At 39.0% G+C, this 18,772-nt stretch overlaps 1 protein-coding gene across 3 annotated transcripts in view; it reads left to right on the top strand.

The window, feature by feature from the left end:
* Positions 1 to 14,786, top strand: part of LOC112053444 (jmjC domain-containing histone demethylation protein 1) — a 43,984-nt gene extending 29,198 nt beyond the window's left edge. For 2 of the 3 annotated variants that reach the window (XM_052882862.1, XM_052882861.1), the window contains exons 13-21: positions 924 to 1,078; positions 1,492 to 1,590; positions 2,547 to 2,646; positions 3,705 to 3,868; positions 4,664 to 4,858; positions 5,215 to 5,351; positions 6,718 to 7,006; positions 7,330 to 7,496; positions 7,842 to 14,786. In XM_052882862.1, coding sequence (XP_052738822.1) covers positions 924 to 1,078; positions 1,492 to 1,590; positions 2,547 to 2,646; positions 3,705 to 3,868; positions 4,664 to 4,858; positions 5,215 to 5,351; positions 6,718 to 7,006; positions 7,330 to 7,496; positions 7,842 to 7,959 — 1,424 coding nt within the window. In that variant the 3' untranslated portion in view covers positions 7,960 to 14,786. The remainder of the gene's footprint in view (positions 1 to 923; positions 1,079 to 1,491; positions 1,591 to 2,546; positions 2,647 to 3,704; positions 3,869 to 4,663; positions 4,859 to 5,214; positions 5,352 to 6,717; positions 7,007 to 7,329; positions 7,497 to 7,841) is intronic. The other variant, XM_052882863.1, reaches the window with a different exon arrangement.
* The last annotated feature ends 3,986 nt before the right edge of the window (positions 14,787 to 18,772 follow it).

Raw genomic sequence — 18,772 nt, forward strand, 5'->3', positions numbered from 1 at the left:
ATGACGGCCTCCGTGGCGCAGTAGTATGCGCGGTGGATTTACAAGACGGAGGTCCTGGGTTCGATCCCCAGCTGGGCAGATTGAGTTTTTCTTAATTTGTCCAGGTCTGGCTGGTGGGAGGCTTCGGCCGTGGGTAGTTACCACCCTACCGGCAAAGACGTACCGCCAAACGATTTAGCGTTCCGGTACGATGCCGTGTAGAAACCGAAAAAGGGGTGTGGATTTTCATCGTCCTCCTAACAAGTTAGCCAGCTTCCATCTTAGACTGCAACATCACTTACCATCAGGTGAGATTGTAGTCAAGGGCTAACTTGTAAAGAATAAAAAAAAAATCGCTTTCTGTTTTGTCTAATCGCCACAAACGATAGACAGATATTTCCTATTCGTGGTTAATACGTCATTTTACTTTGACAAATTATAAATAAGTCACCATTATTATTCTACTAGCTGACTTTGTCTGCGTGAAATTGGGGTTCCCATAAATTGTTTCCAAATAAAAGCTAATTCAGTCAGTAGTTTTGGACACAATGAAGTGGAAGATGGTTCATACCATCAGTTTTTGCAACTTTCGCAGGAACTATGGTTTCTATCAACCTATGTGTTTATGAAGGAAGTAATCTACCTTCTTTCCAAATTTCAGCTTTCGGTTTCGTAGTCGCGACGTTAAAGAGTAACAAACATCTATACAAAGTTTCGCATTTATGATATAAGCGCACCGGCCACTAAACGCCGACATAAAACGCCGCCACACGCCACTCGCGCGATTATGATACTGCATGTATGGGTTAAAAAAGTAGCAGCTATCGACCACAAGTGGCTGTCGCGCGCTTCAGCTACTTTTGTGGTCTCTTCTTGCTTCTTGTAACGGCGTTTGTGGCCGCGTGTGGCGACACTTAGAATTTCACTGTTATTCATAATCGTAGGTCGAAACGGCCCATCGTCACTCCGCGAGTGTTCAGTGTGCTACAGCATCGTGCACCCGGCGTGCGTGCCGCCCGGCGGACAGATCAACGAGGACCTGCCCAACTCGTGGGAGTGCCCCACTTGCACCACCATGGGGCTCAACCATGACTACAAGGTAACAGCATCATCATTATCAACCACTGCTGAGCTCGAGTCTCCTCTCAGAAGATCCCCAAGACTGATGGACCTGCCAATGAATAGCTTTATGTTTTTCTGTGTTGGGTAGACCCCCTACTTACCTGATATTGATTTCTTGTAAATTTCTGACTGTAGTGAAGTTTAGTGTTAAAAACTTAAAAAAAAACACATGTTAATTTATACATTTATTAATTGAATTTAAATTAAAACTAAATTCTCAAAATCAAATTTTGTATCTGTTATGTAAAATATTTTATATTAGATAGCCCATTTATCGGGGAAGGCTATAAGGCTATATATCCCCATATTCCTACGGGAACGGAAATCATGCGGGTAAAACCGCGCGGCGTGTCAGCTAGTCATTAAATAAGTGATATCTTTGAATTCCAGCCGCGTCATTTCCGAGCCCGCCAGAAGTCATCCGACCTGCGTCGCATGAGCGTCGGCTCAGACGCCAGCCAGCTCAGCCAACACCACAACACCACACAGGTATACTCCGATGTAATCTTTATGACGTCTATGAAATCGCTACAGCGACTGCGGGTGTGAAGGAGGCCCCTACGTTACCGCTGATATCTAAAATCTTGTATTGCGCAGTTTTTCTAATAAAAATTAGATATAATTTTAAAAAATTATAAATTATGTATAAATTTGATTATATAACTGATTACTACCTTAAAAACTAAAATTGTAAAATCTCAATTTAATACTAAGTTTTTAATTGCAGCTTAAAATAATGTAATCTTCTTTCATGAAGAGATGGTAGTTGTAACACAAAATCTTTTATAGATTTTAGCACAACTGTCGTTTTTAACCTATTCTGTATGAAAAATGTTTTTTGCTCAATTAAATCATTTATTTATTTATTTAGTTTAACGCACGACGTTCCGAAACGTCACAAAGTTTGTATGCTACTTAGAAATGGGCGTTGTCTCATCATCTCATCATCATTCGGGCATCGAATCAATTGGCGTTGACGTTGCTAGTGTCATTCGTTGTATTAAGGTCTCGGGATCGGATGCCAGCAGCGTTAATATAAAAAAAAACAGCCATCTCTAACGCTATTATAATCTACGAATCGAAAAATAGTAAGCTGTGGGCAGGACGAGCACATGGTATACAGCCTGACGAGTAACGTGACCGCAGGACGTCTCTGCCTGCTTTCCTCGCTGCTTCCCGCACAACTCGTGCAGTGGGTGGCGGACCTGTTAAAGATGCCCATATTGATAGCGATATGGGCATCCATCAATCGGATAAGACATTATCCGTCATACATTAGTTCTATAGGAAAAGAATACAAAACTTAATATGCTTGGATCTCTCACCCACACCATCCTTCAATAAACAAACAATAGCTTAGAATTAGTTGGCCGTCATAATGCTAACTGCATAAATGAACTTTATTATTGATAGAAGCTAAAAATATTTTCTTTTTTATCTTTCAGAACAAATTGCCAGCACCACCACCTTCAACTACAATAAAGACAGAAGTTGGATCAGACACTGAAAGCAAAGCCGACTCTGCACAACTTAAAACTGAAGAGGGTAAGAACAGCTTACAGTAAAAGTAGTTTTTTTTTACTTATCTCAAGAAGACAAAAAGACAAATGTTGACCAATAGCATTGCAATCGAAAATATAGCTCTTTCTTTCGGTGCAAAGTGAAAAAGAGTTCTTTAGAGAAAAGAGAAAAATATATTTCAACTCCACCAATATTGGTTGAAATCTTCTGTTGAGCCGTGATTAAGTAACAAAATATCCGTAAAGTATTGGATCAGTTTTGTTAAATCTGTACAAATTTCTTGAATTTTTCTTTTATAATAACAAACACCTACAACAATAAAACGTGGCTGAGGACCGTTTTCTTGTCTTTCTTAACTCACTACAAGGTTCTATCTACTATCTTTGACATATACCTTACCTTATCAGCCGATGAATGTCATGACATAGACCTCTTGCATGGACTTACAAAAACAACGGTCTCGAGCCACCAGCATCCAACGGCATACTCCAACCCGCTTAATGTCCTCAGTTCACCTAGTGGGGGGTCGACCAACACTACGCTTTCTTGGGACTCTAACGTCCATCGGCTCTTCAAACTATCTGGCCTGCCCATTGCCTCTTCAGTTTTGACTCGCTGAGCTATGTCAGTGACTATGGTTTGTCTGCGGACCAATTCGGTTCAATTCTGATTCGGTCGCGCAGAGAGACTCCAACACGTTAACAACCGTTAACATATACAAAATTGAGATTCCATGTAAAGATGTCATCCGGTGCTTACTTGTGGACAGTGTTCTTCTTAGGGTGCCTCTCCGACTAGCGAAGGTTGGCAATCAGTTTCTTGAACTCGTCTCTATCCTTCGCGAGGCGAAATAATTGTGCGGAGCTCGCGATCCCGGTCCACTCACTGATGTTTCTCAGCCAAGACTTCTTCCTGCGACCAACGCTTCTTCTACCAGCAACCTTTCCCATCAAGATGAGCTGTAGAAGCTCGTGTCTCTCGTGTCTTAGCACGTGGCCTAGATACGGTGGTGGACAGTAGGTGTAGGTAAATGACATTTTGTCAATTGATTTTGCCAGCTGTATGTGTACACTTTGTCACAGAAATCAAACGTGAAGAGGAGAGCACAGGGGCAGCGGGCGGGGAGGACAAGGGAGACTGGGAGCCTGCCAACAAGAAGCGACGCGCCAGTGACGAGGACGAGGCGCCGAAGAAACAGGCCCTTCGAGCGCACCTCGCTCTGCAGCTTACACATCACACTGCTAAGGTAAGGACATTTCATGGACAAGGCACAGAGTTACTAGAGTGAGTCTTTACAAACTGCGTGCTGAAGCCGGTGAAACCAATAAAAAAAAATCACGCGTCTCCTTGACATCCACATATACAATTTTTTTTCATAATTAGTATTTCAAAATTTAACACTAACAACAATTATGTAAATTAATATAATAATCAATAATAACCAATAAAAAATTAGTCCATTTTATTTATTAAAACTCCATTTTATTTCTTTAGTTTTTGAGAACATTTTATAAAACAAAAGACGCCATTTTTATTGAAAATTAATGATGCGACGGTTCGTGTAGTATACTGACTCGAGAATGTATTAATAAACTTATTTGTATGTTTTTAATTTAAAAGTAATAATAAATAAGTAATATATTTACAATTCGCAATATGTAGTTTTTTAAGCAAAACTTCTTTACGCACGCTTGACTTGAAATTGGTGAATGAGTTACGAAAAGTGTGCTGCCATCTACACAGGCATAGTGAAACAGTGTTTGTTATTTTAAACTGCCGAGAGATAGCGCTCTTAGAAAACTTTGAAACAATCCCTTATATTCAAATATTTTGTTTTTTTTTTTTTCAATTAAAGTGTATGACTAAATCAAGGAACATATTGGCTCACGTTACTTGAACATTACAACTACTCTTAGTTGCAATCTTTTTTAAATAAATATGCGATTTGAATTCGGAAGTCGCGCTCGTGGCGTACGTTGCCTACGTGAGTCCAATTTGTTTCAACTTTAAATGACGTCATTCGATGTTCACGTCCTTTTAGAATAGACCAAAGAGGACTTCATTGCAGGTGCTCAAGAAGCCGCTGTACCCCGTGCGGCCGGCGCCGCTGTCGCTGACCTCGAGTGGAGGCTCGCCGTGGCTGGACCGCGACGCGATGTTGTGCGTGTTCGCCAAGCTCACGCCGCACGAGCTGGCGACGTGCGCGCTCGTGTGCAAGGCCTGGGCTGAGTACTCGGTGAGAGCTAATGACCCCGGGCGGGCCTGCGGGTGCCGGCGTCGCAGTCGCTGTCTGCGAGCGCCGGCTCGCCGTTCATACTTACATGCATGCGTGTTACATATCCATTTTTTATTATTACTGCCGATTTCATTAAAATACAATGCAATTCAATATTTTATTTACTACTATTTTATTTACTTAAAACTCTTATTATTATTATATCTATTATGACAACCGTGTTACTTTTACCAAATTGCTTTATTATTAGCATAGTCCTAATTTGTATACAATTGAAAAATCTGTCCTATTAATCATATTATTATTAATCAGAAATCATCCCTATTAATCCCTAACACTTCTGTTGGCACGTGCAGATGGACCCGTCGATATGGCGCAGCATGTCGTTCGTGCAAGTGCGCGTGTCCGCCGCGCAGCTGGCCGGCATCGCGCGCCGGCAGCCGCTCAGTCTGGGCCTCGAGTGGTGCCACTTGGCGAGGCGGCAGCTTGCGTGGTATGTTTTTTTTTTATTTTTATTTTTTTATTCTTTACAAGTTAGCCCTTGTCAGTGATGATGCAATCTAAGATGGAAGTGAGCTAACTTGTTAGTAGGAGGATGAAAATCCACACTCCTTTCGGTTTCTACATGGCATCGTACGGGAACGCTAAATCGCTTGGCGGTACGTCTTTGCCGGTAGGATGGTAACTAGCCACGGCCGAAGCCTTACACCAGCCAGACCTGAACCAATTAAGAAAATCTCAATCGGTCCAGCCGGGGATCGAACCCAGGACCTCCGTCTCGTAAGTCCACCGCGCAAACCACTGCGCCATGGAGGCGTCGTACTATTTGGAGTGAAACTTCTTTGAGCACGGTTGACTTGGGGAGTATGGTGGGCGTCCACATGTCACCTATACCACCCTACCGGCAAAATCGTACCGCCAAGCGATTTAGCGTTCCGGTACCGTGTCCTGTAATAAACGGAAAAGGGTTTTCATCCAACTCCTTACGAGTTATCCGACTTCTATCTTAGATTACATCATCACTTACCATCAGGTGCAAATGCCATCAAGAGCTAACTTGTGAAGAATAATAAAAGAATCGTACGTATAGGGCGCATCGCATCAAACGGATTGTAATATTCTTTGTATAGAAAGTTATACAATTGCATCCACTGATCTGCGTCAAACAAATTTTATCTACCGTAATATAAAAAAAAATATTAATAAAAGCGAATATGTGCACGCCTACGTTAAGTTGGTGAATGCGTTATGATAACTGATAAGTGTAATCAGAAGAGTTTTAAGATGCGTGCTGCCATCTATAGGCACAGTGAAACAGTGTTTGTTATTCTCAACTACCAGTAGATGGTGCTCTCGAAGAACTTGAAAACGATCCCTTTTTGTACACTTCAAAAACCTGTTCCGATGCAGTTATGCCTGACGCTCATAGATGGCACTTTGTTTCTTATTTTTAGAGTTGAGAAGTTGGTAGTGTTACACTGTAGACATAAACACAGACGAGAAGTTACGTTTATATCTACAGACATTTAGCGTGCCAGACACGTGCCGTAGCAGACAAAATGGGCAGTGTGAATAGACGGTGTCTGTGGGTGTCTGCCACGCTACTTGTCTGTGACGCATTGTGTCTGTAGATATAAACGGACCTTAAGCCGTCAGTCCCAGACACTATACGGTATTGACCGACAAATTAACATTGGAGCAGCGTGGTGGGTCTAAGCTCCATATCCTCTACAAGGAGGCCTGGCTCTGTAGTGGGTAATAAAATAGGTTACTATTGACGACATTATAAACTATGAGGGAATGTTCTGTTACAAACTTACTATATTACTCTTTCATTGGTTAAATTTTCGTCTTTGCAGGTTACTAGCACGTCTGCCAGCGCTCCGATCTCTATCCCTGGCAGGATCACCTGCTGAGTCGGCTCTGGCATTGAGATCCAGCTCATGCCCTCCACTCACAGCCTTGGATCTCTCCTTCGCGAGGTGTCTCGATGATGCCAAACTCCGTGGTATCCTGGCACCGCCGGAGAACTCGAGGCCTGGTGGAGGAGCCAGGTCAGGGATGGAACCGTCGCGGCTTGCGGCCTTGGCTGTTCTACGGCTGCCGGGAACTGACATTACCGATGTCGCTATGTTGTATATTGTACAGGTGAGGTATTTTTGAGGAGATGACGATGACGGTGACGACGACGACGACGACGACGAAGAACGACGAATTTGAAATATTAGTAAATTAAACATGATACTACTGATGTTTTAGATTTAGCTATATTGTAACCTTACATTACTTTAAAAACGTAAAAAAATCTAAATCACACTCACAACAAATAAAACTATATATATGTATAGTTCAACTGTTTTCACTGGAAACGAATCTATAGTACCGTGTTAGACAGGGACAGGTAGACTAAAAAAATTGAGATTCGCACAGTCGTTATAAAACATTATATTACATGTTGTTATTTGTTTTAGGCTCTACCAAAGTTATGTGAACTGGACGCGTCCTCGTGCGCGCGGCTGACGGACGCGGGCGCGGCGCAGCTGGCTCACCACGGCTTGCAGAGGCTGTCGCTGGCCGGCTGCAGGCTGCTCACTGAGGCGGCGCTGGACCATCTGGCCAGGTGTCCCAATCTCGTCAGGTGTGTACGCATTTCAGCTGACGGACGCGGGCGCGGCGCAGCTGGCTCACCACGGCTTGCAGAGGCTGTCGCTGGCCGGCTGCAGGCTGCTCACTGAGGTGGCGCTGGACCATCTGGCCAGGTGTCCCAATCTCGTCAGGTGTGTACCCATTTCAGCTGACGGACGCGGGCGCGGCGCAGCTGGCTCACCACGGCTTGCAGAGGCTGTCGCTGGCCGGCTGCAGGCTGCTCACTGAGGCGGCGCTGGACCATCTGACCACCTATTTAAGACCATTTAAAAAAGTGTAAACTAGTCTATTTAAGACCAATTAAAAAAGTGTCAACTAGCCTATTTATGGTTTCCAGATTAGATCTCAGGCACGTGCCTCTCGTATCGACGCAGGCGGTGATCAAATTCGCAGCCAAGTCCAAACATAACCTGCATGTCAAGGATGTCAAGTTGGTGGAGCTGAGGAACACCTGATCCGAGCCTCAGCCCGAAGAGGCACCCGAGGAGACCCAAGAAGTCCAAGAGATGCAGGATACACAGGAGGAGAAGTGAACAGTGATATAGGATAGTGTCTGTTGCAAAGAGAAGTGATCCTTATGTGTATGTTACTGAGAAGACAGTTTTGTGTGAACGAACTTAGTGTTGTTTGTTGTTGTATTGGACAATGAACCTAAGCTTTTAATATGAGGGCCCTTATTTTTCTATCAGCCAGATTCTTAAATTGGTGACTTTCTTAGCAATCATTTTGTTGTAAGTCAAATATGCAATATTAGACAAACAACACATTTGTTAAGATTTTGCTAAGAATGTGGTCAGTGTGTAATATATAGAAAGATTACAGAATCCAGCTGTAGGACATTGTATATAACACATTTTTTTCTTGACACCTTAACATTTACATATACATACATTCTTTTTGTACAGAACAGACTATTTGCCGCCGCTCGCGACTTAGTCCGCATGGCAGGCAAAGCACCATTTTTATACACAAGTACACGTGTAAAAAGTACACAGTGGTGCACTATTTACATGTGTCCCACCAAAGGTGTCATTTAAAAATTATTAAGATATTTCTAATAATTCTCTGCCTACTTTGTGACAACTAAATTGACAGTGATTTTATAAATTAACTGTTAATTTAGATATCACAAAGTCAAAAATGGATATTTGAAAGTAATGTTGAATGAGGGCTCTCGTTAGTACTAAGTTAAATGTTTATAACTCTTCCACATTATTGTATTATTACAGGCAAGCTATTGAGTATGCAAAATGAATAATGGTTTAAGATAATTTATTATTTGTGAATATGTAAGCCTCGTGTTTACTAGTCAAAGAATTTGTTAACTTTACACCCATTGAACACAAGTTCGGGAATTCCTTAACCCTACACCCATTGGACACAAGTCCGGGAATTCCTTAACCCTACACCCATTCGACGCAAGTTCGGGGCTTTGCTCGGAGTTTTTAACCGACTTCAAAAAAAAGGAGAAGGTGCCAAATAAAATAAACTTTAAGAGCCTATTTGGCATATCACCGCCTTCAAATTGATCAATAGAAAGGGGATAGGTAAGATGTTATTTTTCGCTTTTTACAGTAATGCATCTTTGTGTCATTTGCATACTCAAGGCTTCTTGTTGTGCAATATTTTTATTACATTGACCATATTTGCCAAAAATAAATATTATTTTACTATACTTACCAAATATGTATTGTGATCACACATTTCGCACAACATATCAAAATCGCAACTCCCAAACTATCAAAATAGTGTGAAATGCAATCTAGTGTACTAAAAACAAAGACTTATTCCTAGTAAGTGATATGTTTGTAACTATAATATTTATTTAGATATCCACGAGCCCATCAGGGCTTTTGACTCACGACCAATTTTTATTAAGCACAGAGCTGGATTTTAAGTTCATCGCTCATTAGAGCCATTCTGCACTGGCTCTCCTTGAGTAAATAAACTGAAGTAAAAAGTTTGCAGAACTTACGCAGTTGCAAAAATCTACTATTAATTTTCTTTTTTTTTAAAGATGTAATTCTCTGTCAAAGTGCTTGGTAAAAAATGGTTGTATACATTAGCCCTTATGTTGTCTTGTAAATAGTACCCCTAATATGTAACATAGTATTTTAACTGTACTTATTGCTTATCTTCAATTGATATTTTTGTTTTGACCATTAGTGTTTGTAACAAAGATAGCGGCCCAGTTACTGGTCATAGCTCATTATAGCCACCCGGCCCGGACCGGCACTGCCTCGTCTGGTGTTGTTAGTATTCATTTTATGGTTGACATAGTGTGAGTATATTATCACTCAATCACAAACTGACAAATTGGTAAGGCGGTGCAAGTCGGCTACCCGGAATTTTATTATACCATCAACTGAATGAATCATGTTAATTTTAGTTATCTGAAACCGTATGAGTCGTAAAAACATTTTGTATTTGATTTATTGACTTAAAGTTTTGCACATACTATACCTACATAAAGCTAAAGATCATTGCTTATTAGAGCTACGTGACACCAGATCAGCGCCGCCTCACCTCATACGGTTATAGCTTGACAAATTCGTTCGTAACACTCCCGATAGTACGCGGAGGCCGGGAGGCGGATAGCGATGCCCCGCGCACACGACTTCACACCCGCGCAGTCCTTTCCCTCCCGTCGCCAGCATATCATGCGAGTGTCATCAATGAACTTGCCAAGCTATAGTATTCATCTGGACTTCTATCGACATAATTAATGTGCGAGAGATATGACCCAGTAACGCTACGGAATTGATATTGCAAACCCGTTGCGTTACCGAATCTCATCGCTCGCTACCAAAGAGATTGGTACTAGGTGGCTCTAATGAGCTATGATCTTTGGCTATATAATATACTTATAGTATGCGCCAAGTTGCTAGCCCTCTCTGAACAGGACGTATGGCTGTGGAGTGTATGAAAACATATCCCAGCCGGGTTATATTAATAGCTGCGCAATTTATGCAATGTCAGAGCGGACAATAAGTTTGGCGTAGACTATGTTAAAACATGATGCTATGACTTGTGACACATTAAAATAAGTACCATGTAACGGATGTTCTATTTTTCGTGTGTAGTCTTTAATATTAATTTTAATTTTTCGTTTTTTTTTTCGTGTAGGTAATGTCTTCACACTAGTGCCAATTCTTGACTTCCTCGTATGAAGCACACATTTTAAATATATATCTTATTGAAAGTTAAAAGTTATAATTTTATCGCATGCTGTTGCATTGCTATATATATTTTATTGTTATTTTTTTTTAATTTACTATTTGAAGCATTGTTTTATGTTAATCGAAAATTTCCTAATGAACATTTTTACTGATGTATTCAATTATTATTTTACGTCTTAATTCTAGTATTTTATTATGTAAATTAATCTACTCTTACATATTATACAATGTAAATTGTATTGAAAAAGAAAAGTTTTCACCATCCGGTCTCCGCCCGTATGTATGTCGTTTCCTGTATGTATGTAATGGCATGCAAACTTTATGACCATTCGGGACATTGTGCGCTAAGATTTTAGGTATCAGCGGTTACGTAAGTGCGCGGCGGCAGGGCATCAGGCTCCTAAAGGCAGTCGCCTCACGCGTTGTGATTATGTATGAGCTGCGCGTATTGTCACCCGCAGCTGATTTCTGAAACGTCATAAAGATTGCATCCGACCATAGTAATCCATCAAGTTGAAGAAATTTTCATTTATCGTTGTTGGGCCCAGGAACAAAATATTTATTCATGACCGTACTACTCAAACATGACATGAGCTAACTATGAACGAGGTGAATTATGGTGGTGGGGCGTTTTTCTACAAGGTTTGTTGGTTTGTTTATAAAACAAAAATGAAGAAATATTTTGGTATGATCATAAAGAAATATTTTTTTTGGGTCCAAGGACTATTACTTATTTAAAATATGTTTTAAATTGGATCTGTTTAGTGAAAATGCTGATTTTAATGATCAATTCACATTGATGCAGAGACTTAACGATTTTAATTTCTACGCCCTTGTCAACTGTGTCGAACGTTACGTGTATGTGAGGCCTTAAATGAAAATGCGCAAAACCATCGATCTCCTACTAAAAAGTGGATGCACAATGGGCGACTCAATGAGTGCCAAACACAACTTCTTGGCACTCAATTCAAGTAGTCGCATTTCCAAATTCAACCTTGCTTAAGGTTGAATTTGCTCTGAATATAAAGGACATATAATTATATAATTTTCTCAGGTACAATTTTCTTTACCAATAATTTTAAAACTGTCGTGAAATTTTCTACATGATTGTGCGTCCTTTTATTATAAGAGGTCAACGGTCAAAACTTACGATTTAAACCCATTTTATCGGTCTCTATAGATACAGCTAATCATCAACCAAATACAGTAATCAGTTTTTTAGAAACTTCTTGTTTCCAAATGAAGCTTTCCGTGTAGACGAAATAACATTTCTTCGCGAATTTATTAAATTAAATAATGCTTTCATTTTTTTCTTGCTTTAATTTAATTTAAGGTCCAAATATAATTGGAACGTACGTGACCTCGCAGAAAAAGTCGAAACATCGCCATTAAAAATCTAAATTTTATGTATGATTTTTTTTAATTTTTGCTTGCAAACAAATCACAACGCACTTACGTTCTAATTGGTCAAAAACCTTGAAGGTTTGATACAATTGACGCATCTTCAGTTTAAATTTTACTGTAGGTGATTTGCTTCGACTCCACTGTATCAGTGTAGATTGATCGATACGATTACTGTTTATAAATATGTATATATATATATATAAATAGGTACAACATTTTATAATACACACACACAGCTATCTTAGTTTCATGACAATATTCAAATCGCTTGTATTCTTTGTTTAGTTCTAGTCGCTTCTTAGGTTAAGCCAATCGTTAAATATTAAATAGCTATAATATTAACATGTGAATTTATTTCAATATCTTTCGAGGCTACGTCATACAATTTTCACTGAAATCGTCAATCTCTCAGAAACACCAACAAAACATTTAAAATAAGAAATCAAATTGAACGACATTTTTGTATACTGAATATATTAAATCAATTTATTGAGTATTTATATTTTAGTCGTCGTCATCAACCCATATTCGGCTCACTGCTGAGCTCGAGTCTCCTCTAAGAATGAGAGGGTATATTTTAGTACATTAATAGTATTACTGCTCTAATTGGTTGTACACAAATTATGAACTAAATTGTCAGGTGTAAAATAATGGCACTAACTAATTACGCCTAATGTCAGCCACTGACGATCAAGTAATCTCACAAGCTTGCAGCGTCAATGTGTAAGACATCATGTCGATCGCGACCAACACACGATCAGTTTCATCAGCCGTGAAGCTGTTAGCGCTGCAGGCATACGAGTTTACTTGATCATCAGTGGCTGACTTGACAGTTCAATTTAGTATTTGTGGAGCAACTAAAAAATTAGCATGTTTTTTTGAATTGTTTCCTTAATTGTTTAAGTGACAAGTGGGAGAAGTGTATATTATGTCAGCAAATCGTAAACTGTAAGTAAACCGACGCTGGTCACAGTATGCGAGGTCGAAGGGCCGCCTATAGTGTTAGATTATTAAAGTAGGTATTATTGACATCATTGACTAAATAGTATTACACAAAGATGTATACTTGACAAAATTCATTAAATCCATTCATAGAAATATTAAACTAATTATAAAATAAAATCATTTGTAACAAAAAAATAATAAATGTAAAAAGTTAGTTTTAAAATGATGCAAAAAAAACTTTAAGTATGTTTTTGTGAGACTGTACAATTGTACATATAATATTTAAAATGTTACTCGAAACAACAAAGTAACAATTTAAATTAAACTCAGATTGTTGCGCGAAGTCGCATTAATTACTATGCGCACAAAATGAGTTTTTCCGGACGTCAAGCCGGCAGCGCTGCAGGCATGTGGTTATATCGGACCGTGGGTAGCCACCATAATGTGTGATTTTAAAATTTTGAATGAACATCGTCAACGCGCGATCCTCTGGCACCTAGCCGGTATGTAGCTAATAAGCATTGTGTGCCTCTGTGTATAGAAATTTAAAACGTTAAATAAATATATTAAATAAAATAAAATACTTATTGTTAGTGTCATCAAAATTTATCATAAAGAGTTTTGTGAGTAACGATTCTAATAAACAAAATTTTACTTATCGAAATGTAATATAGATTATATTCTAGTTTTATAAGGATTGCCTTATGAGCTTGTCAAACTAACAGCGAATCGAATGATTATCCCGAGAATTAGAATATTAACGCCTTGATCCTTTTTTAGCCGTAGAATGATGATTTCATTCTACAGGTATTTATCGTATCTTTAACTATTCAAAAACTTGATAGTAAGTAAATACATGACTAGCTAAGACACGTCATCACAAATCCAATATGGCGGCCTCCCGAAGTTGGCGGACTGGTTGTTCGACATCCACCCCTATGATATAGATATACAATGAAAGGGTATTCTGTCAGGAATACGAAAAAAAACAGTCACGTGACTTAAATCCAATATGACGGATGACCAATTTTTAGTTCTTGGCTAAAAGCGTGTTTTTTTAGTAGTAACTATTATTTTTCTTCTTCGATTACTAGCATATTATAGATTATACTTTTGAAAAATAAAATAAAAAAAATACATCAGTGAAAGTACGCCTAAATGTTTGAATTGATTCGTTAATAAAGAGTTTACCCTTACTGGATATATTGTCCTTGGAGAAATCTTCAGTTCTTATATTATGACGTGAGTAGGATATCTTTATGTATATACACTTGACTCCTAAATGGACGACCGGTCGCCCATCGTATGCGTTACGTGACATGTAAAAAAATTAAAGTAAACTAAGGGCAATAGGCGAGCACAGTATCATGCTCCGCGCGATAGAGGAATATAAAGATTTTTTAAATAGCTCACAACGGTAGATTAAAACCGCATTTCCTGACTGTCGGCTTCCTCAACGCAGACGGGCTTTTCGATAAAATACTCGCGGCGGGCAGCGAATGGATATAGACATTTTTGTTATTTCATTCGGTTCGCTGTTTATTGGGTTGGGCAGTAACGATAGGTGTATAAGATGTGAGAGTTTTGTATTTGGGCCGAGCTCGCATGCTGGCTACACTGGTAGGGATGGTGATATTACAGCTAAGTGAAGCTCTACGATGTTATGTGAAATTGATGGTTTTATGAGTTGTAACATTGTATCATTGGTTACCATAAGCACTTATTGTATTTGAAATAAATATTTACATTGAAAATGTTTTGCTTTTTTTTTTCATTTCTTTTCCTTCTAAGAATATATACTCAACCCTGGAGTGGTCGCGATTACATATGTAGTCCACCCATACAAAATGGAAACTATCTGGAAAACGGTTAGCATTCGTTTTTTGCACTTCTTTAGAGGTAGATACAATATATCATGTTAACTTCAGGTCAGTTTTCAAAAATATAGGATATATTAGATAGAATAAACATCGTTCGGAACCCTCGTCACGCGAGTTCAACTCGCACTTGTCTGGTTTTTTTTATTCTTTACAAGTTACTTGATTGCAATCTCACCTGACGGTAAGTTATGATGCTATCTAAGATGGAAGCGGGCTGACTTGTCCGGAATCCACACCCCTTTTCGGTTTCTACACGATATCGTACCGGAACGCTAAATCGATTGGCGGTAGGGTGGTAACTAGCCACGGCCGAAACCTCCCACCAGCCAGACCTGGACAAATTGAGAAAACCTCAATCGGCCCAGCCGGGGATCGAATCCAGTACCTCCATCTTGTAAATCCACCACGCTTACCACTGCGCCACGGAGGCCGTCAAAGCTTACCTACTGTCAGCGACTAAGTATTCAAACACGGGGACCTTAACGATAACATCCATCAGCTCTTCAAAGTATATGTGAAGATAATAGTAGGTAGGTATATCACAACGGGTAGCAGCGATAGGAGTAGTCATCTTGTGCTTGTGGCAGAGGAAACATTTCGTGCAGGTCCTAAGACTTGTGACCATGGGTAACTATAGGTTTTATCCTTTTACAATGCAATAACAAGGCAATAACACTCATCATCCCGACATGTTCTCCCATAGATTTACGAGTCGGTACAAGTACTTATAATTCTATATGTTCTCCATACTAAACAATTTATGACCAGATACACGAAAAAACTTTATTTTCAAAAATATATGACATTCCGATATACGTTAGGCTACGAACTTTTCAAATGTCCCTAGTACTAACTACTGAAGAATAAAACACTAATAAAATTATTATTAAACAAATTAACTAAGTACCTAATACATTTAAAATAAATCTAATAGTTAAAGGCGCGAAAGGTCCTTCAAATCGTAAAGTCAATGTCAACTGGTAAAGTGCCCAAGGGTAGGTATATATTCGTTTATGTACATCTGTAAAATAAAAAATCTACATTTAATGCAACGTACCTGTAGGTAAGGTAAATAACCAAGTACTAAATAGGCAGGTAGATATTTCTATTACAACACGCACTCTCCCCTCATAAAAAACGAGAGGCGTCGAGATTAGTCGAGAATCCAATTACGTTTTCCAAATACCCATTTTTCCTCGCTGCGGGTTCAAAGCTCACAGAAAATTATTTTCTTCGCCCCTTAAGAAATGAAAAATAAACGTGTCTCGGAAAAATGGAGGCTATAAGAGGAAGAGAAACGACACATTATGAAAACACACGTGTGCGAGGAAGATGGAAAATAAGATGGTTCGTAGATCACACTCCCGCCTCGAGGGGATTTGTCAAATGAGTCAAATAGTGTGAGCTTTTTTTTTCTCTAGGGCAATTTCTGACTTCATTTTGATTACAAATGAAGCGAAGGCAGAGTTACCTCGTTGGTGCAGCAGATATGAGGGCGGGACAATTCTGTTTATGCCACCCTTGTACCAATACTTTATACATATTGTTTATACCTATACATAATATACAGGGTGTCCCGTAATTAATGGATAAACGCAAGTTACGGTAGATACACAACCTAATCTAAAACTAATTTGAATAGTTTTCCAAAAATCCCCAGGGTGACCAAGTAAATTTTTTTTTACGTTTTTCAAAATTTTCCTGTACCTAGCTGCTGTAATTAAGATTTTAAAGATCTGATTTTTGTTATATATTACGGATTTCTTTTATACATTTTTTTTTATAAATTTTGCACACAAAACAAATAAAACATTAGTTTTATTTGTTTTGTACAATAATTATTTTTCTTTCATTAACATTACCCGAATTAAAAACAATTGTCCTGTAAAAAAAATGTATGGACCTGAAGTGTACCATCATTTTAAAAACTTGTGCGCTTATATAGGTTTGTTAATTGGTATAAAACATGTCTCTACTCTTTGTAGTTACAAAGTGGCTGGCACATCTATATTATGTTTTCGCGAAGTTATAGCAATTTAATCTAACCTTGTGCTGACGGGTCGAAAGAGACCTACCACGCACTGGCGGAAAATTATTGGGGTCACGATTTGGCCCGCCGCTGCACCAGACGAAGGTTTAAGATTTAACTTGCCGTAGTGAACGTGTTAATATTGTTTAGATTAAGGAGAATGGCGAGGTTGCATGTATTTTGGGACTAGCAGATAGAAGTAGCGTACATATTGGAAACCCATTAATAGTTGTTAATCGTGATTAAACTAAGAAAAAAGCAAATGGTAACCAATCTTGAAAAGCAGGGAGAAAAAAGATATACCTTAAAATTAGAAGGTACCCTATCTATGCGTACGAATAAATGTGAATTTTATACTAAAAACACCGCCGCTGACATACGCCGTGATTGCTTTATAAATACGACAAGGCGTTTCGGTCTCAGGCAACAAGTAGAACAATGTTACTATGCTAAGTAAAGTAATCTTGATTCCCATTCTGTAAAATCTCAATATTTTTTATACAAGTATCTTATAAAATAATAGTATTATTTAATACAAATTTATGAGTGTACGACACTTCTAAATATGACTCCCGCTTTAGCCATCCTCCTTTTATATGAGTAAAATTTAAAAAGTGTCGCGTGGTTTTCATTCAGGTGAAAACATAATAACATCACACACCATTTAGGAAAACATAAATCGTTTCCCCAAACTTAATTACGTAAATTACCCAAAGTGCCCGCCACCCCATTGCATAAACAGGTGGCGAGTGGCCATAACACAATTCACTGTGAATCGGGGAAATAGTTATTATGGTCTATTGATTTAGCTCTCAATGAGCTCAAGTAGATAGACTAGGAACATACTACGTGTATTAAAACTCCTACATTTTTTTTTTAATTTTTCCTCTCACAATTTTTGACGGCCGCGTGGCTCAGTGGGTAGTGACCCTGCTTTCTGCATCCACGGCCGTGGGTTCAATTCTCACAACTGGAAAATATTTGTGTGATGAGCATGGATTTTTTCTAGTGTCTGTGTGTGTTTATACATTATATAAGTATTTATATGTAGTATATATAAATGTATGTAGTATATAAATGTATATGAATGTTATAATATCAACCGTTTTAGTACCCATAACACAAGCTACTCTGTATGCTTACTTTGGGGCTAGATGTGTATTCTTACTTTATTAGGTCCATTGGTTTACTATGTGGGGTTCGAAACCTGGTCTAAAAAATTCTGTGAAGAAATACTAGCCTTAATTTTAAATAAGTAGGTAAATTTCCGTTACACTTCTAGTAGGTATGTACGTGCGGTTGAGGGTAGATATCGATCGGATTCGAACTTGGAACCGCCGCACGCGATGTAGCCTTCAACCACTGATTCTCGCGTCGCCGTTGACAAGTGACGTATGTCTAGCAGCTGACTGCGGTACAGTGCTGAACAAAACACATTTCCACTAAATATATTTTTACTATTTTACCTACTTATAGATAGACTTACTCTTTAAAAGCTTCAAATTAAAACACGTCTCTCTCAACCATCTGTCTACAGCGCATCTTCAGTTATTTTGGACATATCACACGCCGTAACGAAACTTGCAAAAAAATAGAGAGAGAGAGAGAGAGAGGGAGAGAGAGAGAGAGAGAGAGAGAGAGAGAGAGAGAGAGAGAGAGAGAGAGAGAGAGAGAGAGAGAGGGAGAGGGAGGGAGGGAGAGAGAGAGAGAGTCTGTTTGATGGGTCTAATTACACGACAGCATGGTTGATGGCTCATATACATGTGACATGGTGTGGCTCGTGGAATATTCTCGGAGCTTCATTGAAGACACCCACTACGTAACTAGTTGC

Source organism: Bicyclus anynana, chromosome 8 (assembly GCF_947172395.1).
Source record: "Bicyclus anynana chromosome 8, ilBicAnyn1.1, whole genome shotgun sequence".
Taxonomy (NCBI): Eukaryota; Metazoa; Arthropoda; class Insecta; order Lepidoptera; family Nymphalidae; genus Bicyclus; species Bicyclus anynana.